This window comes from Ichthyophthirius multifiliis (genome assembly GCF_000220395.1).
Source record: "Ichthyophthirius multifiliis unplaced genomic scaffold scaff_1120509251293, whole genome shotgun sequence".
Classification (NCBI taxonomy): Eukaryota; Ciliophora; class Oligohymenophorea; order Hymenostomatida; genus Ichthyophthirius; species Ichthyophthirius multifiliis.
Genome location: NW_004086015.1, coordinates 40,741 through 62,272, shown reverse-complemented (window position 1 = coordinate 62,272; position 21,532 = coordinate 40,741). Strand labels below are relative to the sequence as shown.

At 15.1% G+C, this 21,532-nt stretch overlaps 5 protein-coding genes across 5 annotated transcripts, besides 50 other annotated features; 3 read left to right on the top strand and 2 right to left on the bottom strand. All coding sequences in view use genetic code 6, as the record gives it.

Moving 5' to 3' along the window:
* Positions 1 to 61: 61 nt before the first annotated feature.
* Positions 62 to 114: a microsatellite.
* Positions 115 to 679: 565 nt separating this feature from the next.
* Positions 680 to 720: a microsatellite.
* Positions 721 to 804: 84 nt separating this feature from the next.
* Positions 805 to 855: a microsatellite.
* A 152-nt stretch (positions 856 to 1,007) lies between these two features.
* Positions 1,008 to 1,073: a microsatellite.
* Positions 1,074 to 1,134: 61 nt separating this feature from the next.
* Positions 1,135 to 1,168: a microsatellite.
* A 157-nt stretch (positions 1,169 to 1,325) lies between these two features.
* Positions 1,326 to 1,913, top strand: IMG5_177170 (hypothetical protein; the record flags this gene model as incomplete). Its single annotated transcript, XM_004027666.1, has 1 exon — positions 1,326 to 1,913. The coding sequence occupies one exon, from the start codon at positions 1,326 to 1,328 to the stop codon at positions 1,911 to 1,913; it is 588 nt and encodes a 195-aa protein (XP_004027715.1).
* Positions 1,914 to 2,069: 156 nt separating this feature from the next.
* Positions 2,070 to 2,101: a microsatellite.
* An 851-nt stretch (positions 2,102 to 2,952) lies between these two features.
* Positions 2,953 to 3,017: a microsatellite.
* Positions 3,018 to 3,025: 8 nt separating this feature from the next.
* Positions 3,026 to 3,219: a microsatellite.
* A 15-nt stretch (positions 3,220 to 3,234) lies between these two features.
* Positions 3,235 to 3,277: a microsatellite.
* Positions 3,278 to 3,844: 567 nt separating this feature from the next.
* Positions 3,845 to 3,899: a microsatellite.
* Positions 3,900 to 4,409: 510 nt separating this feature from the next.
* Positions 4,410 to 4,497: a microsatellite.
* Positions 4,415 to 4,462: a microsatellite.
* Positions 4,498 to 5,319: 822 nt separating the features above from the next.
* Positions 5,320 to 5,414: a microsatellite.
* A 113-nt stretch (positions 5,415 to 5,527) lies between these two features.
* Positions 5,528 to 5,634: a microsatellite.
* Positions 5,569 to 5,641: a microsatellite.
* Positions 5,570 to 5,636: a microsatellite.
* A 227-nt stretch (positions 5,642 to 5,868) lies between the features above and the next one.
* Positions 5,869 to 5,921: a microsatellite.
* Positions 5,922 to 6,042: 121 nt separating this feature from the next.
* Positions 6,043 to 6,107: a microsatellite.
* Positions 6,062 to 6,112: a microsatellite.
* Positions 6,113 to 6,251: 139 nt separating this feature from the next.
* Positions 6,252 to 6,312: a microsatellite.
* Positions 6,267 to 6,309: a microsatellite.
* Positions 6,274 to 6,314: a microsatellite.
* Positions 6,315 to 6,640: 326 nt separating this feature from the next.
* On the top strand, positions 6,641 to 7,995 carry IMG5_177160 (tubulin-tyrosine ligase family protein, putative; the record flags this gene model as incomplete). The annotated part of the gene is made up of 2 exons (XM_004027665.1): positions 6,641 to 7,115; positions 7,187 to 7,995. The coding sequence occupies 2 exons, from the start codon at positions 6,641 to 6,643 to the stop codon at positions 7,993 to 7,995; spliced, it is 1,284 nt and encodes a 427-aa protein (XP_004027714.1).
* A 22-nt stretch (positions 7,996 to 8,017) lies between these two features.
* Positions 8,018 to 8,072: a microsatellite.
* A 108-nt stretch (positions 8,073 to 8,180) lies between these two features.
* Positions 8,181 to 8,235: a microsatellite.
* Positions 8,221 to 8,256: a microsatellite.
* Positions 8,257 to 8,819: 563 nt separating this feature from the next.
* IMG5_177150 (tubulin-tyrosine ligase family protein, putative) lies at positions 8,820 to 10,058 on the top strand (the record flags this gene model as incomplete). The annotated part of the gene is made up of 2 exons (XM_004027664.1): positions 8,820 to 9,225; positions 9,286 to 10,058. The coding sequence occupies 2 exons, from the start codon at positions 8,820 to 8,822 to the stop codon at positions 10,056 to 10,058; spliced, it is 1,179 nt and encodes a 392-aa protein (XP_004027713.1).
* Positions 8,893 to 8,952: a microsatellite.
* Position 10,059: 1 nt separating the features above from the next.
* Positions 10,060 to 10,094: a microsatellite.
* Positions 10,095 to 11,350: 1,256 nt separating this feature from the next.
* Positions 11,351 to 11,412: a microsatellite.
* Positions 11,355 to 11,411: a microsatellite.
* Positions 11,413 to 11,852: 440 nt separating the features above from the next.
* Positions 11,853 to 11,918: a microsatellite.
* Positions 11,864 to 11,931: a microsatellite.
* A 775-nt stretch (positions 11,932 to 12,706) lies between these two features.
* Positions 12,707 to 12,753: a microsatellite.
* Positions 12,754 to 13,049: 296 nt separating this feature from the next.
* Positions 13,050 to 13,105: a microsatellite.
* Positions 13,106 to 13,111: 6 nt separating this feature from the next.
* Positions 13,112 to 14,497, bottom strand: IMG5_177140 (protein kinase domain protein; the record flags this gene model as incomplete). Its single annotated transcript, XM_004027663.1, has 6 exons — positions 13,112 to 13,203; positions 13,269 to 13,416; positions 13,466 to 13,629; positions 13,687 to 13,787; positions 13,840 to 14,043; positions 14,125 to 14,497. Coding segments are annotated over 6 exons (1,082 nt in total), but the record flags the coding sequence as incomplete, so codon positions are not given.
* Positions 14,498 to 14,622: 125 nt separating this feature from the next.
* Positions 14,623 to 14,650: a microsatellite.
* A 2,813-nt stretch (positions 14,651 to 17,463) lies between these two features.
* Positions 17,464 to 17,528: a microsatellite.
* Positions 17,484 to 17,528: a microsatellite.
* A 753-nt stretch (positions 17,529 to 18,281) lies between these two features.
* Positions 18,282 to 18,326: a microsatellite.
* A 62-nt stretch (positions 18,327 to 18,388) lies between these two features.
* Positions 18,389 to 18,437: a microsatellite.
* Positions 18,438 to 18,795: 358 nt separating this feature from the next.
* Positions 18,796 to 18,832: a microsatellite.
* An 8-nt stretch (positions 18,833 to 18,840) lies between these two features.
* Positions 18,841 to 18,880: a microsatellite.
* A 517-nt stretch (positions 18,881 to 19,397) lies between these two features.
* Positions 19,398 to 19,450: a microsatellite.
* A 252-nt stretch (positions 19,451 to 19,702) lies between these two features.
* Positions 19,703 to 19,740: a microsatellite.
* Positions 19,703 to 19,744: a microsatellite.
* Positions 19,712 to 19,743: a microsatellite.
* Positions 19,737 to 19,799: a microsatellite.
* Positions 19,744 to 19,793: a microsatellite.
* Positions 19,744 to 19,806: a microsatellite.
* Positions 19,744 to 19,824: a microsatellite.
* Positions 19,804 to 19,846: a microsatellite.
* A 112-nt stretch (positions 19,847 to 19,958) lies between these two features.
* IMG5_177130 (hypothetical protein) lies at positions 19,959 to 21,255 on the bottom strand (the record flags this gene model as incomplete). Its single annotated transcript, XM_004027662.1, has 3 exons — positions 19,959 to 20,552; positions 20,600 to 21,178; positions 21,232 to 21,255. The coding sequence occupies 3 exons, from the start codon at positions 21,253 to 21,255 to the stop codon at positions 19,959 to 19,961; spliced, it is 1,197 nt and encodes a 398-aa protein (XP_004027711.1).
* Positions 21,256 to 21,351: 96 nt separating this feature from the next.
* Positions 21,352 to 21,408: a microsatellite.
* Between the last annotated feature and the right edge of the window lie 124 nt (positions 21,409 to 21,532).

Here is a 21,532-nt window from a genome sequence, read left to right as displayed (position 1 = left end):
AATTTAACCAATTAAAATTATGAGAAAAATAAAAATAACAAAGAAATACATATAGAAGAAGAAATTATATAAAAGAATATAAATTAAGAAAAAGAATAATAAATTCATATAAAATATAATATTCGTAATAAAAATTCAAATAATTAATAACTAAGTATATATTGTTAATTAAGTAAAGTCTTTAGTTATAATAAATTTAAAAAAATTTGTTAATAATAAAAAAGTAATATAGAAAATAATTAAAACTATATATCATATGATAAAAATAAAGAAAATTCAAAAAAAATCGAAGAATTATAAAATTAATTATTTTCATCTAAATCAATTATATAAAACCTTGAAAAAAAAGTGGAAGAATATAAAATAATAATAAATGATTAAAATTAACAAATTTCATAATAATAAAATACTAATTAAAATTTAAATAATCAAATAAATAATCTAGAAATAGCAAATACGAATTATGAAAATTAAATTATTGATAAATAAAATTAAATAGAAGAACTTATTTAAAGAAAAAAAGAACTTAAATAGGAAAAAAAAGAACTTTAAAATATCTAGAAAAAAATCATGTAGGATTTTACATAGATATAATAGAAATATTAATAGGTTTTGATTATTCATTAAGAATAAATTAAAAAAATATAGTAATTAAATGATTTAAATTAATAGTTAAATAAAAAAAATGAAGCTAATTAATAAAAAAGTGATGATAATTAAGAAATTTGTTAATAATGTAAAGAATAATATTAAAGGAAAACTAAATAAATATAAGAAAAATATTAAAAACAAAAGGAAAAATAAAAATAAAAATTCAAAAAATATGTAAATAATATTTCATAAAATTCTAAATAAGAAATTGAATTTATCAAATAATAATTATGTATTAAATTAAAGGAAATTTTTTAAAAATGATTACTTTTTTCACTTTTTATCTATTTTAAATATTAATATATATTTTTTTTCAAATAAATAAATTTAAAAAAAAATTATAAAATTATTCTTTAATATATATATATATATATATATATATATATATATATATATATATTTATATATATACATATTTATATTAAAAATATTAAATAAATTAGACTAATTTTTTATTAGATAATATTTATATTTAGAAAAATATTAAAAAACAAAAACTTTAAATAAAAAAAACTTTTATTATTTTGAATTATATTTAAATAAATTAAAATAATTAACAATATTAATAAAAAATAATAAAATATTTTTGTATATAATCCTAATTAAATAAAATATATATATATATTAAAAAAGAATAAATAAATAAAATATAACATTTATATATAAATATAGAAATGAAGAGAAAAACTACATTCGTACCTGGAGATTTCTTAACCCGCGCTGAAAAAATTGAATAAATAACAATTCCATTATCAACAGATAATAAAATAATAGTAACCCCAAATAACGAAGGTTTAGGCTTTAGAAAAAACTGTTATAATCAAGAATAATTAGCAAATAAAGTAGAAAAAAAAAAATTTGACTTAACAATAATATAAGCAAATAAAATATGCGAAACAGTATGGAAAAATAAAAAAATGGAAGAAGAAGCAGAATATTCCAAATCATTAAAAACAGTATTATATGTAGCAATATTTTTTTCAATCCTTTCTTTTGTTTTATTAATTATTCTTGTATATGGAGATGGAACAGATTCCTTATTATGGGCTAGTATTAGCTTAATATGTATTGCAGGTACTCTTATTTTAATTGTAGTTATTAAAAGTTTGTTTACAGAACCGAAGTTTATTGATTTAGAAAAAACAATAATGGATTAGTTAAATATATTTTTTGATAAAGAAAATAATAATTTTTATTCAAAAAATGGACTTTTATGGGAAGTATAAGAAAAATTTTATTGGCTAACATTACATATAAAATGAATTATATTTATATATAATTATTTAATTTGATTTTTTTTATTTTAAACATTAATATATCTATTATATATATATTTATATATTTTAGAAAAAAAAAATTATATGTATTTTCCATATATTTATTTATAAGTTTTTTTATTATTTAAGTAAATTTTGTTATAAATTAATTTAAATTAAATTAAATTAAATTATATATGTAATAAATCTTTATTTAATTTAATTATATTATATTATATTATTTTTTAAAATTTAAATTTTTTATTATTAAAATTTTACTTTTATTTTTATTTTCTAAAAAATATTATATTTATTATATTAAATCATTAAAATATTTTCTGATATAAATAAATTTCAATTTTTAGTTTTTTATAATATTATAATTTTTTTTTAGTTATATTTTTACTTTCATTATCATAAAGATTTTATTTTATATATTTAAAATAGCTTGCATTTTTACTAATGTCTTGGTTATTTTATATATAAATAGATTTTTTATTATGATTTTTTAATATATATTGTTATTATTTATATATTTTAATAAACTTCTTGCATACTAATTATATTTATTAAATTTAAATAATTTTATTTTTATTATGCAACGCTGCCTGAAACTAGTATTAAACTTAAATCATAATTATTTTAATAAAAAAAGATATTTAAATTAGATACTATAAATTTAATTAATAAATTTTAATGTAAACTTAAAAATTTTAATAAAATAAAATGAAGAAATTTATTTTTATTTAGAATTTTAAAAAATTGAGATATATTAAAATATTTATCAATATTTAACTTCTTAACAATACGAGAAAAATAATAATTTTAGTTTAAATTTTATATTTTTGTATTTCTTATTATAAAAAATAGAAAAAATATAAATAAAAAATTAGAATATATCTTCTAAATTAATTTTTTATAAGAAATATAATTGAATTTGAAAATATAAGCTAATGTTTTAAATAATAAAGTTTACCCTTTTGAATAAAATTTATAATTTATGAAATTCATAAAGAAATAATTAAATAAAATAAATAAATGAATAATATATAAAATATATATATATATATATATATATATATATATATATATATATATATATATATATATTAAATCTTTTTACCTTTTTCTTATTTACCTATTTACCTATTTACCTATTACCTATTTACCTATTTACCTATTTACCTATTTACCTATTTACCTATTTACCTATTTACCTATTTACCATTTTACCAATTTACCTATTTACCTATTTACCTATTTACCTATTTACCTATTTACCTATTTACCTCTTTACCTATTTACCTATTTAGACTACTTGATATATTTTTATTATCTTTCATTTAATGTTTTATTCATTTTTATTTAATTAATTAATTGACTTCCCTTTATTTTAGAAAAGATATATTTTTTTAAGTAATTAATTCAATTTTGTTAGCATAAAAATTTGTATAATTAATAAAATATAATTATTCATATTAAGTAATAATAAATATTTTTTTATATAATATAATATATAAATATAAATTTAATTTTTTTTATTTTCTATATTTAATTTTATTTTTTAAATTTTTTCATTAATTGATTTAAACTTATCCGTCTTTATTATAACAATATAAAAACGAACATTTAAATAAAAAATCAATTTTTTAAATATTAATATATGTTTCCTATTAGAGATTTTTAATCTTTTTTATTTACATCTTAACTGATAACAATTCTTTAAGATTTAGTAATAGGTGGTGCATTTATAATAAATTTTCTTATAAAAAAAAGCAAAAAAAATAATAATAAATAAATAAACTAAATTGTTTAAAAAAATATACTTTATTTTACTATGAACTTTATTTAAATCACTTCCACCTAATAATTGTAAATCTTTTTTTTTCTTTAATTTTTTTTAATATATATAAATATATATAAAAAAAAAAAAAAAAATATATAAATATATATATATATATATATATATATATATTAAATTATAATATATATTTAAATAAATTATAATAAAAAATACTTTAAAAACAAACGTTAAAATATATTCGGGTTCAAATTCAATCTAAACATCTAAAATATCTTCAGTATATATACAAAACCTTTCATCTAAAGAATCGAATTCTATAATATGAAGTCCTTCTACATCTTTTCTACATAAAACCTATTATATTATAAAATAAAAACAACAAATAAAAATATATATTAATATATATTTGTAAAATACATATAATTTTTACTTAACAAAGTAATGGTTTTGATTATAAATTTTATTTTTTTAATTAAAAGAAAATAACATTATCTTCTATTAAATTTAACTATTTTTCGATAATAATAATATTTTATTATAAATTTTAATAATTTTAAGAGATTTTTTCATTTTCTTTTAAAAAAATTTCCTTTTTTTTATTTTCTTCAATTAAAACGTTTTCTAATTATTTTTAAAATTCTTCTTTTTAATTTTTTAAGATTTTTTCAAAATTTTATTTTTCTTAAAAAAAAAATTCCTCATTTTTTTTTTAATTTTCTTACATTTATTTTATATTATCTTCATTTTTTTTCAAATTTTATTCATATTATCTCAAATTTTCATTCAAATATTAAATTTCTTGAATTTTATCTTATAAATTTCTCTCAATATCTTATATTTTTTTCTACTTTTCTTCATTTTCTTATTAAAAAAATAAACTTCTCTCGTATAAAGACTCCTCGCTTTTATATTTACTATTTAAATTTTATATTTAATTCCTTAATTATTAAATCTCTTCCTTTAAAATCATATTTTCCTTCTAACTTTTTTAAAACTCTTCCAAAATCTAACCATTATCCTTCTTTATTCCAAAATAAGAACCTATTTCAGCAAAAAAGCTATCCTATTAATCTATGTTAGACATATTTAATTCATTTGATTGCTAATTATTATATATTTAAGTCTTTAATTTCATATATAAGTCCATATACTTATCTTTATTCATTCTTTCTATAATAATATTTTCTTATAAATTTTAAATTTCTTATTTATATTTAATAATATCTTATTCCTAAAAAAAAAATATATATATATATTTTATGTTATATTTTATAAAAACTAAATTTTCAATGTCTTTTTATTAAGTTTCTATTTTTAATTTTAATTCAATATTTTTTTAATCATATTCTGATTTTAATTCCCTTTCTTTTAAAATAGCATCTTTTAAAACTTTTAACTTTTTTTTAATATTTTTGTCTCATTTACATCTTAAATTCTTGGATCCATTGTCATTCTTAAAGCTAAATTTTTATATTTTTAATTTTTTTATAATTAATTAAATAAAAAAACCTAAACTATCTCTTAATTTATCTTATATTTCGGAATCTTGATTTTATTATAATTTCTAATCCATTAATAATTTTATTTTAAAAAAAATATTGTTTTATTTATATATAAATATAAAAATATATATATATACAAAAATAAATAAATATTTATATATAAAAAATATATATATATATATATATATATATATATATATAGATTTTAATATTTTTTTATTTTTATTTATTATATTAAATTATATATGTTTATTATTTTAATATATTTCTATCTAATAAATAGTACTATATTTTTATACCTATACTCTTTTAAAAATATAATTTTAATTATTTTTAATATAATACTTTAATATTATTATTTTTATTATTATATATTTATTTAATAATTTATTAATATAATTTTAATTTTATATATATATTTTTTTATTTATCTTTAATATATTATAATAATTAATAAAAAAAAAATATATAATATTTATTGAATTTAAATTAATTTACTTTTTATATTAATTTTTTATAATATTATTAAATATTTCTTATTTATATATTATATATATTCTCTTCAAAATAAATAAATAAAAAATTTTATATATTAATAAAAATAATAATAATTTATAAAATTCTTATACATAGTTTTATTAAATATTTAAGAATTTATTTAAAATATATATGTTTTTATATTATAAAAAATATTTATTTTATATTTAATAAATTAATTTTATGAAAATGAAGTTAAATAAACTATTAAATTTATATTTTATTTAATTTTTCTAATATTTAAAATTTGTATAATTTTTTTTTTATAAATTTAATAATTTATTATTGAAAAAAAAATTTATATTTTTAAAATATTTATATTATAAATTAAATATATTATATATATTTATATATATATATTTTTTTTTTCATATAATTTAATTTTTAAATACGAGCTTACTTTTTTGTTAATTTTTATATATCTAAGCATAGATTTTTTACAATATTACTTATTTATATATACTCAAGAATACTTTTTTATTTATAAAATCTTTTTATGCTATATATAAATTAATTTAAAAAATAATAAATATATAAAAAATTTAATAAATATGTAAAATATTTTATTTTTAATAGTTATTCATTTAATATTTCTTTAATCTATAAATTCAACTCAAAATAAATGCCTTAATCCTTGTTCTTATCACTCAGACTGTCAAAAAATACCAGAATGTAAAAATTAAATATTTAACTGTCCAAATTAAACAAAAATAAATACTTAATTAACACAATATATAAAAAGTGACGAGTATTTTTGCGAAAACAAATGTCAAAATCGTTTATATTTATAAAAGAAAGACCTTGACTACATTTAATGTTTACAAAAATGTTTACACAAAGAATTAAATGAAAGAATATTAAGCGATGTTTAAATAAGAGTAAGACTATACATGCAAGATGAGTACAAGCATTCCGGATAAACTTTTAGAGAAACCGAATTTAGCGAAAATACGAAAAAAGTAGTCATAAGAAAGGGAAATACATCCAATATGATATTGAATTATTTTAAATCAAGGCAAGATTTTGAAATAATATAATTTAATACTCCCTATTCTGACCAATATGATTTCAAATGGACTGATTTCAGTTATTAATAGAACTATTTAAACTTCCAAGAAAATAAATAAATTATAAATCATATCCCTAATATACGAAATTTACTTTCATATAAAGACTCTTATGTTATAACTTTAAAACTATTCGATATTTAAAGCTAAAATATATATAAAATAAAATCTAAAGACTTCCATTTTGAAACCTATATTTTTAATTTAACTAATCCATAAATAAATTAAAATGAAAAATTCTTTTTTGATAATATAAATTCAGGGTATTGGCTTGCAAAAGACCCAAACGGATCTTTAGGTTTTTTTTATATATATATATATATTTTTTTTTTTTTTTAAAAAAAAAAAAAAAAAAAAAAAAGGAAATAGGCATTAAATTATTCAAAAATGTTACTGAAATAAAAGAAAATATAAAATATATTAAATAGAATTTAGTCTAGTTATTAATTTAAGCCAAAACAAGGGAACAGAAGTAAAATTTAGCAATGTTTTAAGTCATATAAAGGTATTTAGAAAACCCTTTATTAATTGATGGGAAAAAAAATGACATAAGAAGCTATATTTTGATACCTTCTATAAATCCCTTTGTGGTTTTATATTAAAATGGCTTCGTGAGGAAATGTATAAGCAATTATACTAAAGAATTCACTAGTTTTGAAGGAGATGAGGCATATAAACATTTAACAAATCGTATATTTTAAAAAAAACATAAATAATACGAAACTGAAAGTAACTAATTAATGATCACAATCGAATAATTTGAATAATATCTATAATAAAAAATGAATATTAGTCCTTTAGAAATATCAAAAATGTGGAATAAATGTAAAAAAGCGGCTTTATACAGCATTTTATCAGCAAAAGATAAACTTGGCAAAAAAAAAGGATATTTTCAACTTTTGGGTATAGATTTAATTTTCGATGATAAATTAAATGCTTTTTTAATTGAATTCAATACAAGTGCAGGTCTTTTTATGGAATTATAAACACATTTTAAAGTCATACCTTAGTTAGTTTAGAGTACTTTAGATATTATATTAGAAAGTCATGATAAAAATGTTGATTTATGGGATTATTGGAGATTACCTAAGTTTAGGTAATTAGGAAATTGGGAAGTTATTTATAATGAGGCAAATGAGTATAATTTTTTATATGAAAGTGAAAAAAAAGATATATGAATATATTTTATCTTTAAAATAAATATATATATATATATATATAAATATATAATTATATATATACGTAATATATATATGTTTTTTAATATATTTATATAAATTATTTGTTATATATATATTTTTTTTTAAAAAAAAAAAAACACAATACTTTTATTCTTTTACATATTTCATATAATTTAGTATAAATTTATTTATAATTTTTATTTTTATTTTATTTTTTAAAAATTTTTATTTATATTTATTCTTTTTATTTAATTTATTTAATATATTTAGTTTTTTTCAATAATTTTTTTTTTTTTCTTATATTATTTATTTTTAAATATAAATTAATATAAAAATGATATTAATTTTACATTATAATAAATTTAATAATAATCAATTTATATTTTAAAATAAAATATGTTCCATTTAATATATCAAATAACTCTTATTCTACTCTTATATATATATTAATCTTCTTATAATTAAATTAAAAGTTAAAATTTATTTATTTACTTATAACCAAGTATTTTTTATGAATAAATAAAATGTATATAGCAGCCTTTTCTATGCTAAAAGACTTGTCCAATTATTAATAATACGTTTGACTATATAAAATCTAAAGAATATAAATGCCAAAACTAATGTTAAAACCGTATATATTTAAAATTATAGAGCCTTTCATATATATAATGTTTAGAATTATGTTTAAATTTAAAAATATAAGAATAAACATTAACTTAAGTTGAAAAAAGAATAAAAAAATATATTGAGAATGAATATGAACATACAGGTGAGACTTTTAGAGAAGACTTTAAAAAAACAGAAAAAAAAAACAAGTTTACATGCTTTTAGGATAAAAATATAAAATAATTAAAAAATACTTTGATTCCCGATAAGATTTCGAAATAATACATAATTTCTTACCTTAATAGACTGATTTTTACTTTAAATTTACTGATTTTAACTATTAATAGAATTATAAACTACATAAAAATGGCGAATAGTTAATTAATCATATATAAAATATAAAAAACCTGCTTTCAAATAAAGATTCTTTTATAAAAACATTAAAAGAATATGATAATAACCCAAATAATCATTTCAACAAATTAATAAATTCAACTCATTTCTTATTCGAATCATATATATTTGATTTAAAAGCAACTAATTAAAATGAACAAGAAAAATATTTTTTTGAAAAAGTAAACTCGAATTTTTGGATTGCTAAAAATCCAAAAGGAACATAAGGTTTTTTATTTTTTATATGAAAAAATTGAACTATTTAAAATAATATATATATATATATAGGAAAAGATATAAAATTATTTAAAAATGTCAATGAATTAAAAGATTAAATAAAATAATTAAAATAAAACTAATAATAAAGTACAAATAAAACCACTTCTATGTATTCTTTTGTTTAAAAATACTTAGAAAAGCCTCTACTTATCTATAATCATAAAAACGATTTAAGAAGTTATATTTTAATTGCCAGTATAAAACCTTTTGTAGTTTTATATTAAGACGGTCATTTCAGAAAATGTATAGAAGAGTATAATTTAGAAAGTTTCGTATAATTTGATATAAAATAATCCCAAATGCATTTAACAAACAGATAAAATTAAAGTAGTCATAAAGATTTTAATAAAATAAAAGAGTCGTTAACTCTTTCAATAGAAGAATATAAAAATTATTTAAAAAAAGAAAAAAACTTAAAAGAAAATGATATATAATAAATATTTATTTCATGTCGGAAAGCAGCATTATATAGTATTTTAGCAGCCAAAGATAGAATAGGCAAAAAAAAAGGACAATTTTAACTTCTAGGATTGGATTTGATAATTGATGAAAATTTAAAATGTTATATATTAGAATTTAACACAAATCCAGCCTTTTTTATGGAATAATAAATTGATTTTAAAATAACTCCGTAATTGGTATAATCGCATTTAGATATTATAATAGAAAGTCATGAAACGAATTCTCAATATTATTGGAAAAATGCAAATAAGAGATAATTGGGTTAATGGGAAGTATTATATAATGAAGCAACTAATTATAATTTATTAATTAATAAATGAATTTATACATAAATATAATTTTATATATATATATAAAATTATAAATTTATTAATATTTATTTGTGCATATATATTATTCTCTTAATTATTATTTATATTATTCTAATATTTTTACAATAATAATAATATATAATATAAAAAACAATATGATATCTTAATAAATAGAAGATTCTTATAAATAAATAAAATAATACATTATAAATACACCTTTTCTAATAAATTCTATATATTTTTCATCTAAATACTCTATAAATATATTTTTTTTAAACACGAATAGATGCAAAATACATCCTCATTTAAATACCGAGGAGCTATTAATAAGCTTTTAAAACTCTATTACTAACAAATAAACCTTCCAATAATAACATCTTCGACTGGAAATCATGCTTTGGCCGTTTGTTAGGCCTCATAAATATATAATTTATAAACAAAAATAATTATTTCGGATAAAATAACTAAATAAAAATTACAAAAACTTTAATTATTTAACTCTGATCTTTAAATAATACCCGGTGATTCCCTCCAAGCTAAAAAAACAGCCCGGCAATATTCAGAAAAATATAATCTCTAATATATTTCCCCATATAATGATATCGATATAATTATTGGTTAATGTACTATAGGTTTAGAAATATTTAATGAAAATTAAAAAATTGACGCTTTATTTGTTTCGGCTGGTGGTGGAGGCTTAATAGGTGGAATAAGTGCTTATTTAAAATAAAAAGGCGAAAAAATACATATAGTAGGTTGTTAACCATAAAACTCTTGTGTATTATACAAGAGTGTAAAAAAGGATATATTATTCAGAATTTAGAGGAAAAAGAAACACTTTCAGATGGGACTACAGGTGGTTTAGAGAAAAAATGTTGTACTTTGGAAATTTGTAAAAATATGTAGATAAACGAGTTTTAGTAAATGAAGAAGAGATTAAATTTGCTATGAAAAGTTTATGTTTAGGTGAAAATTTAATAGTAGAAGGAGCAGCAGGTCTAGCTTTTGCAAAATTTTTGAAAAAAAAAGAAGATTTAAAGGAAAAAAATGTAGCTATTGTATTATGTGGGAAAAATATTGCATTTGAAGATTTTAATAGAATTATTATTACTTGAAAAATTTATAAATAAATATATATTTAATTATTTAAATTTGCTTTTTTGAAATTCTTTATTTAATGTAAAGTATTTATAAAATTAGGATATGTTAGTGTTTATTTAATTATATTTAATGAAGAAGATAAATTTTATAAATGAATAAATTTAATTAAGATTATAAATGAACATATATTTATAAAAAACATAAATATAATAATATATATAAATATAAATAATATATATATAATATATATATATATATATAATTATGTTTATATAATTTTACTACTTTTTTTATTTTTAATATATTTTAATTATAATATTTCTTAAAAATAATTAATTTTTATATTGTTATTTAAAAAAAAAATAATTCATATGATTAATTTATAATCAAAATTATATTAAATAAATATATATATTATTTGAAAAAGGTTTAAGAAATACCTTTTTCAATTTTTTTGAGTATAACTTTTTTTTAATTTTTAAATTATTGACTAAAAATATTAAAATTTATATTTTATTAATTTTCCTATTAACTTAAAAAACTTAATTCTTCGTTTTTAATTTATATTAATAAACATAATAATAAGATTAAAATATATATGATTGTATATATTAAAAAATAATTAATGTTTATTTTATTTTTTTAAAAAAATGATTATATTTTTCTATTTTTAATAAATTATTAATTTTGTAACTTTTTAAATATATATTTTAATTTATTATTTTTATTTTTTATTTAATAAAAATATATTTAATATTTATATATTTTTTTTTAAAAAAAAGAAATGAATCAACATAATTTATTAAGTAAAATCATAAAAACAAAATAAAGTAAAATTTAAAATAAAAAAATAAAAAAAGGATTATAAGAATAGCTAAATACTCAATAAAATAGTACATAAAAATTAAATTAATATTTAAAAGAATAATGCTTAAAATACAATAATTTATCATAAACAATAAATAATAATATTACAAATATAAATAAAAGCTAAATTAAGTTTAATATAAAATAAGGATTAATTTAAATATATAAAAAATATTATCCGAATGAGAACATATAAATAAGTGTCTTTGAAAATTAAAATACATATGATCATTAATTTAAATTACAAAATAATATATAAGATAATTTATATTAAATAGAAGATAATTTTAATATATAAAAAATTAAAAATAAATAATCATTAAAAGACTTAAATAATGATGAAATAAATAATTATTTATAGAATCAAAGTACTTGCATTAATATTTAATAAAAGAAAAATAGAATAAATTTATTAAGTTTTAAAAGCTTTATTTAAAATATATAACATAAAAAATATTCCTTTTAAAAAGTTAATAAATCAAACAATTCTATTAAATAATTAAAAAAAAATTATGAAAACATAAATAAAAATACATAAGTAATTTAATAGTCTAATCATTAATAAATATATTAAGAAAAGAATGCCATAAAAAATTAAATAAAAAATAGTTTTTTAAACAAAAAGGATAAATACTATAATTAATAAAATTATGATAATAATATAATCAAAAAAATATAAATTTAGTAAAAATAATTAAAAAATTAAATAATAAAAAATATAATAATGGAAAATATATAAAATATATAATTAAAAAATATTTCATTTTAAATTATATATTGATATCAATATTAATAGTAAAATTTATAAATTTATAAATTTAATAAATATAAAAATATAAAAAAAAAAAAACATATTATTTAATTTGAAATTATAAAAATTTATAAATAAGATTATATAAATAAAAAATTATTATTATTATCATTTCAAATTAAATTTAGGATTAGTGAAAAGCTATTATAAATTAATTTCATTTTATTCATAACTATCATCATAACTTATAAAAATATGAAATTATAAGAAATATATAAAAGTATATATATAATATATAAATATATATATATATATATATTTATATATTTATATATATTTTTACTTTTCATAAGAAAATCCTTAAAAATTATTTTTTTTCGAATTCCTTTCAAATTATTCAAATGGAGTGTCACAACTTTTTTATCTAACAAAATCCTATTATATAAATCTTTTCATTATCATACATTTATTTTTTAATAATAAAAAGAAGTTTAAAATACCTAATCTATATTACTCAAATCATATCTATTACATATTTTAGGGATAAAAGGTGGCTCAACTTTGAGTTAAAGAAATGATTCCCAATCAATATTTTTAAAAAATGAATGATTTTAAATATCTTATGCTCCATTTGGTCCATTTCCCAATCTTAAATTTTTCTTTATTTATTTTTAAATAAATTAATAATTTTTTAAACTTAAATACATCTCTTTATAATAGTCCCTTTAAAAAGTCTTAACATTCTACTGATAAATTTTTACCTAATTAAACGTCTGTTTTCTTAATATTTTCTATCATATCTTTTTAATTTTTGCTATAAAAAGGAGGAGCTCCATTAAGCATTTCATAAATAACGGCCCCCTAAATAAAAAATAATAAATATTATTTAAAATTTAGAAAAAAAAAAAAAAGTATTACATAACTCCACCAATCTGTTGAAAAATCATGTCCTTCCTTTTTTAACATTTCCGGAGACATATATTCCGGTGTTCCACAATAAGTATAAGTAAGTTATTTATCTATTTTATTAATTTAGTAATAATTAATATTATTTTATAAATAAAAAATTACTTTTAAATTAAGATTTAGATAATCCAAAATCTGTCAATTTAATATTTCCTGATGAAGTTATTAAAATATTTTCAGGTTTTAAATCTCTATATAGGATTTAATTTTCATGTAAGGTTTTTATTGCTAAAAATATTTCAACAGCGTAAAATTTAACTTTATTTTCAGGAAAACAAGGATGTTTTACCATATGGTTAAATATATCCCCTTTTTTAATATTTAAATAGATAATTTATACACTTATTTAATTTTTATTTTTTTACAAATATATTAATAAATTAAAATAACCTCCTTAACAAAATTCCATTACAATGTATAGTTTAACTGAATTCTAAAATGCGTATTTTACTTAAACTATAAAAGGACTTTCTATATTTACTAATATATTTCTTTCTGTTTAAATTTAGTTTATTTATTTTTTATTTTTGAAATTAATTTTTTTTAATATTTTTATAGCATAAGTCTTTTCTTTTATTTTTTAATTATTAAATTTTATCGTTTTTTTTTTTAAAAAATAAATAATACGATTGTCCTTTTTTTATATCAAATATACTTTACCAAATGTACCTGTACCTATACACTATTTTTTTTTTTAAATAAAAATATATATTTTTGTAAAAAAAATTGATTTATTTTATAACTTTTATAAACTCAAAATCATTTAAACTAACTTTCTATTTGTATTTATCTTCTTTTTATCCTTAAATTTTTATCGGTATTACTTCGTCTTCATTAAATTAAGTTTTATTGAATTTACAAATTCCCATTATTATAAAATTATATTTAAAAATAAAATAAAATAAAATAAAATAAATATTTATTTGTTTATTTTTTTCTATATTTTTATTGTATTTATTAATAAATTTTTTTTACCATATTATATAATTTATAAGTATCATTTATTATATCTTTAAAATATGATTTTTTTTAAAAAAATAAATAAAAATACATAATATACCTAATAAATATAAATTAAATACATTTTTTTTTTTTTTTCTCAGTAGTATTATTTTTATAAAATTTAGAATAAAATTTATGTATCTACTGGTTTTGAAATATGTTCATTAGCCCCAAAATCAATACTTTATTAAATATCATCCTAGCTAATATTAGCACTATTTACAATAATAACAGCTGGTTTTATTTACTATTATTTTTCATATTATCGAATAAGTTTAATAGATTCATGTCCATTCATAATAGGCATTTTAATATCCATCAAAATTAAATCATGATTCTATTGTTAATAAAGATCAAAAGCTTCTTATCCATTTTATGCTGAATCGATTTAAGACTTTATATCTTTAAAAATATATTTAAGTACTATAATATTAAAACAAACATCATCGACAATAAGAATTTTTTTTAAATGTACTTCAAGTTATGAACTTACAATATTAAAACTATCTTTTTTTTCATATTTATATTTTTAAAAATAGCTTTAATGTACTTACTCCTTTTAATCACATTAATATTTCTTTACTAATTATTCTACTGAAAGGCAAGAAAAATTTGTTTAATTTTCATTTAAATCATCATAGGAAACGCTTTTATTTTAAATACTTCTATATTCTTATAAAAATTAAAAATTTAACATATTTTCTAATTATATAACATCAATTGTATTCATATTCTCATTCTTATTATTCATATCTTGATATAAAAGAAAAGTAAAAATAGACCCTTTATTTTATTATGAAGTTAAAAATATTTTATTTAAAGGACCTAATTAAGAAACCAATTATTTGCATAAAGATAATCCTAATCCTACTCCTATATTTTATTTTTATAAATAAAAAAAATAAACTTAAAATAAAAACCTTATTTATTATTTCCATCAAAATGATCAAAAGTAGAGAAAACCGAAAATAATTTATCTTATAAATAAACAGGAATTCCACATCCTGTATCCTAAACACTTATAGTAATAATATTTTGATTAGGAATTTAAAATGCCGAAATTCTAATATTTCCGTTTTAAGTAAATTTAATGGCATTAGAAATTAAATTAATTAATATTTATTTGATCCTATTTTTATCGGAATTTAGACTTAAGTTACTATCAATTGAAATTTCAACTTTGATATTTTTTTCAGCACTTTAAATTTTAAAAAGCTAAAGCATTTACCCAAATATTGAATCTAATTAGAATTAATTTATAACCAATCGAAATTTTCCAGCCTGAATTTATTAAGAATCTAAAATATCATTAATTAAACTCATTAACAATTCACAGTTAATCTAAATCATATTTTATAACTCTTTAATATTTTACAAACTCATTTCATTTTGGCATTATTCAGAAGTTATTTTAATGAAATTTAAAGGAGTCCGTAAATCATGAGTAATAGATGCTAAAGTTAAATCTTTATGTTTTTAAACCTATTCTAATCTTTTATTCACTATAGTATTACTTATATCATTAAATAACACTATTACTGATTATAATCCATCCCATTATATACAAATAATAGTAATATCAAAATACTTCTATTATTTAATATCATAACATTCAACAAATTCATATATTTTTTCCTCGTTAATATCATATTATTCATTAACGTTTAACTTTTATTTTTATAAAATTGATGCAGATTTTTCATATAAGGAAATTTTTTAGAAATGAACTGTTTCATATTGGTACAAAATCATATTAATTATTTGAAAAATGTTAAGTTTTCCTTTATATATATTTTTAATTTTTTCTATTATATCTTATCTTTTATCAGAAAATGTTTATTTAAACTTTTTATTTATTAAGGAAAATTTAAGCTTTTCTTGATTTTAATTAGCTTCATTAATCTTTTGTCTTTATAAAAAAATACTCTTTTATTATTTTGTATTTGGAAAAGGATTTTTTTCTGTATATTTGTTTTATTTATGCGGAATATTTTATTCAATTGAAAATTATTTTAAAAAACTTTATTATTAGTTCCCTTTTATAGTTTCATTAATTTACATACTTTCCTATACTTTTGAAATAATAATAAGCTCATTTGGCAAATAAACTTCGAAAATCTATTTATAATCCAATAGTTTTTTCTTTTAGAAATATTCTAAATGAAATTAATACTTATTATTTCTTTCCTATAAATAAAAACAAATACAAATTATAAAAATATAAGCAAAATGACAAACAAACAAACTCATAGAATATTCTTAAAATCCTTCCGCTACAGGTAAAACAATTAAAGGAATACTAATTTTTATGCTTTTTAAATACCAATTATGAAAAATTAAACTAACAATAAATATATAAATACACAATCCGAACCCATAACAAACAAACACATTTTCACTTTGTTTATTTCCACTTTCGAATTTCAATTAATGCAAAATTAGAGATTATGATATATCATAAATACTTGTTTAAACTAATAATAATATTTTAAAAATTTTTCTTTATTTTCTGTAATAAAATAAAAGAAATATAAAAATAAACATATTTATTAATATTATTAAAAATTAGTTTTATTATTCATAAACAAATTTTTAGACAAAAATACTTATTGTTTGCCATATTAAAGAAAAAATTACTAACTTTTATATTATAGGTTAATTTTAATCATTTTTTATTTTATAATAATAATCGTTTTCTATTATATCTATGAAATTTAATGTATAGGGATTTATTTTGAATTTTATCATTTTATTTTAATTCATTTTTTTTTTTAATTTTATATATTTTTTTTCTCTAAGAAATTTATAAAATTAATGCAATTTATTGTATAAATTTTAAAAATTATTATTTGCCTTACTTTGATAATAAATATTTGATTAGTAATGAAAATTATTTTATATTTAATTAATTTTTTAATATGCTAAAATGTGTTATTTTATTATGTATATTTATTATATATAAAAATTTATCTATATTTTATTAGAATTCAAGTCTTATAAATATTTCAAAACAAAAAAATATATTATTAATTTTTTTATGCGGAATGAAATTATAATAACAATTAAAGTTTTAAATCTAGCAATAAAAATTAAATCAATATTTTTTAAAAACATTTATTAAATAATAATAAATAAAACTATCTATTTTCATTTTAATATTTATTTTAAAACTTTATCAATTCAATTATATATCTTATAAAAATTAAAATTTTTAATGATATTAAAATATATATGTTATTATATTTTTAAAAAATGAAAAAATACATTAAGAATATTTTTTAAATTAAATAATTTTAAAAGTTATAACATTATTTATTGTTTATTATTAAGAAAATTTTATTTATTTTATTTTAATTTATATTACTGCATTTTCTATTAAATTTATTTAAAGATTCACAAATGATATAATGTAAATTATTTTTTGAAAAAATTAAATAAATAATTTATCATTATAAATTTTTTTTAAATTAGATTATAACAGAAGCCTAAAAAAATATCAAACCAAAAAAACTAAAAATTTTTATACAAACAAAAATAAATTAAAATAAAATTATTTAATATAAATTTAAAATATTTAAATTATTAATTTATTTATATTTTATAAAATAAAGAATTTATAAATAGTTTTATTAAATAATATTTAATTATTTTATAATTAATAAAAAATTAATATATAAATAATTTTATTAATAAAAAATTAAAAATATAAGCTAACTCATTTAAATTTATATTTCAAAGGAACTTAAAAGAAATGATTAACTAATTTTTTATATTTTTTTATTCTACAAAATATGGTTAAATTATATTAATTTTACTATAAATAATTTTTTTGGATTTATATAAATATAAGTTTTATTTAATCCGCAGGTTTCGTTTAAACTTTATTAAAAATTTAAATTTTAATATTATTATATAAATTATATTTTCCTTATTTTTTAAACAATCAATTAATTAAATTTATTTAAATTACTTTGAAAATATAATCCTTAGAACTTGTAAAACTATAAATAAATAATTTTTATTTATTAATTATATTTTTTGTTTTGTATACTATTAAATAAAATTTATTTTATTTAAAAAATTTTTTAATTTAAAACTAAAAAAATTAATTAATTTATATACATATTATATTAAATTATTATACTAAAATATTCTTTTGTATTTTACTAAGGAACAATTTATAATTTAAGGAAATTATAATATTAAAATCTTTTTATTTTTGTAAAAATAATCCTTTAATATTATAAATTAACTCATTTTTGATAAAAAAGTAAATATTTTACATTTTATCAATATAAAATTCTTAAATATTTTATTTATTCTTTTTTTATAAATTAAAAATTCTTTTCTATAGAATTTTTTCATTCCCAAACTAATTTTTTTATTTTTTGCATTTATATTGTTTTTTTCATTTAAAACTATTTTTTTCTCTAAATTAGTATTTCTCTTAAAAATATATTAAATACTATTTTAAACATTATAAACAAAATGGATTAAGTAACTTTTTTTAAATTTTTTCAAATATTAATTTAAACAAAAAAATATATATAAAATTATTGTAAGAATTTTGTTTTTTTAAAAAGAGAAAATAATCTTCAAAAGATAAGTAAAATAAGTAAAATATTTTAATCTAAATTAAAACTATAATATTTTTAAAGTTCTAAAAATAAAAATTATTATTTAATAATTAAAAATTAAAAAATTGATTTTATAAAAGTTTCATATATAATCATTTAATCATTTTATAAATTAAAATAGATTAGATAATTTTTATTAAAAATAAATCTTTTAAAAATATTTTATTTTTAGTAGTTTTTTAAAGATAAAATGATATAATAAAAATCATATGTATATAAATTAATACATTTTTTTATAATAATTAAATTTCTGTTTATTTTTAGTTTTCTATAAGTTAATATATTAATAAAATTAATTTTAATATTGAATGAAATTTGAAAATTAAAATTATATTAAAATATATATATATAATAATATATATATATATATTTTATTTAAACTTATTATATTTTAAATAATTTATTTAAAACTTATTTATTATTTTAATAATTTTTAAAATATATTTTTTATAAATTTATTTTTATCAATTTATAATAGTTTATATTTTATTTACTATTATTATATTAAAATAAAAATAAATATATATTTCATATATAAATTTAAATATAAAATAAAACTTTTTATCAATAAAATTAATACTCTATTCATTTTTTCTTTATACTTTTTCTAATAGGAATAGCTTTTTAATTATTAGAATTTAAAGGAATTTCTTTAAGTTTTTCTAAATAAGGTTCTATATATTCTTCTAATTCTTTAGCTGCTTTATAATAGACAGTATCTGGTTGATTATAAAGTTTAGCATTTGCAAAAATTTTCCTTATATCTTTAATGAATTAATCTTTATCTAAATATTAATTGTTTTATAACCTTCTTTCAATAAGTTTTATATCAATAGGATCTGTAATAATATCATAATAATCTGGTACATCGTCTTTATTAACTGGATCTGTAAAAGGCCATGATTATTTATGTCTTTTTAAATTTTCGATTACATTTGCACATTATAAATTAAAAGATCTTTCCTTTTAATTTTTTAATTCTTAATAATCCGCCCATTCCCATCCACTTTATTTTATTCCTGGAATTTCTAAAGGATCGACTAAAGGTTAACTTTCATCTCCTTCTTTTTCCTCTTCATTTTTTTCAACTTATATAGCATTTCTTATTAATTTAGCATAATTAACACCCGAAAATACTTTTTCATTTAAACATAATTTTTTTATTCTTTCAATTAAAATCTTTTAAATTTACAAACAAAAATCAAATAAAATAATTTTATTTTTACTTCCTTTTATTTCTAAATAATCTTAGATATATCCGAATAATCAATATAAGGATGGATATAGCATTCCATTAAAGTACCTCCGTCATAATCTTTAATAAATCCTTTCCATCTTTCCTATGGCATTCTATGTTCTTTACTAAACCCCTATTTTTTGAAATATCCAATAGCAAAATTATCCGCATATGTCAATAAATACTCAATATCTTATTATTACATATATTCCTTAAATTTATTCATTAAACGAGTCCCATATCCTCTCACTTATTCATTTGCAGTGACTGCTAAAAATGCTATTTCGGCAAATCTTTGACTTTTATATTATCTATAACATATTCCACCTATAACTTTTTAATTATTCTTAAATATTACCATAGATTCATGATGACGATCAAATATTAACTTCACTATATATTCTTTGGGCATTTTTGGAAGTTAGCGGGAAAATATATTTTTTAAATCTATTAATAATTTCATGTTTTCTAAATTACCATCATTCCTTAATATTTTATAGTCTAAAATTCCTTAGTCTTCTTATACTTTTGCGCCTTAATCTCTAGTGGCAAATCCTAGGCCAGTAATCTATTTAAAATTTTTTTTTTTTATTTTTTTTTATTCTTTATATATTTATTTACTTCACCATTCATTCCAACAAACATTGTTTCTTGCGAATTTTGTGGATTTTGTTAATCTAATTATAATGGCTTATCTTAATTACCTTTTTAAATTTTTTTAAATACTAAATATATTAATGGTTTTAATATTATTTTTTTTATATTTTTTCTTTTACTCATTTTTTTTTTTTTTTTTTTATAGGATTATTTGTTTATTTTTATTTTTTAGCTTATTTGGGTGATTTTTTTTTATTTGTTATTATTATATATAATTTTTTTAAATTATACAATGTAGAAATATAATGAGAAAAAAATAAATTTT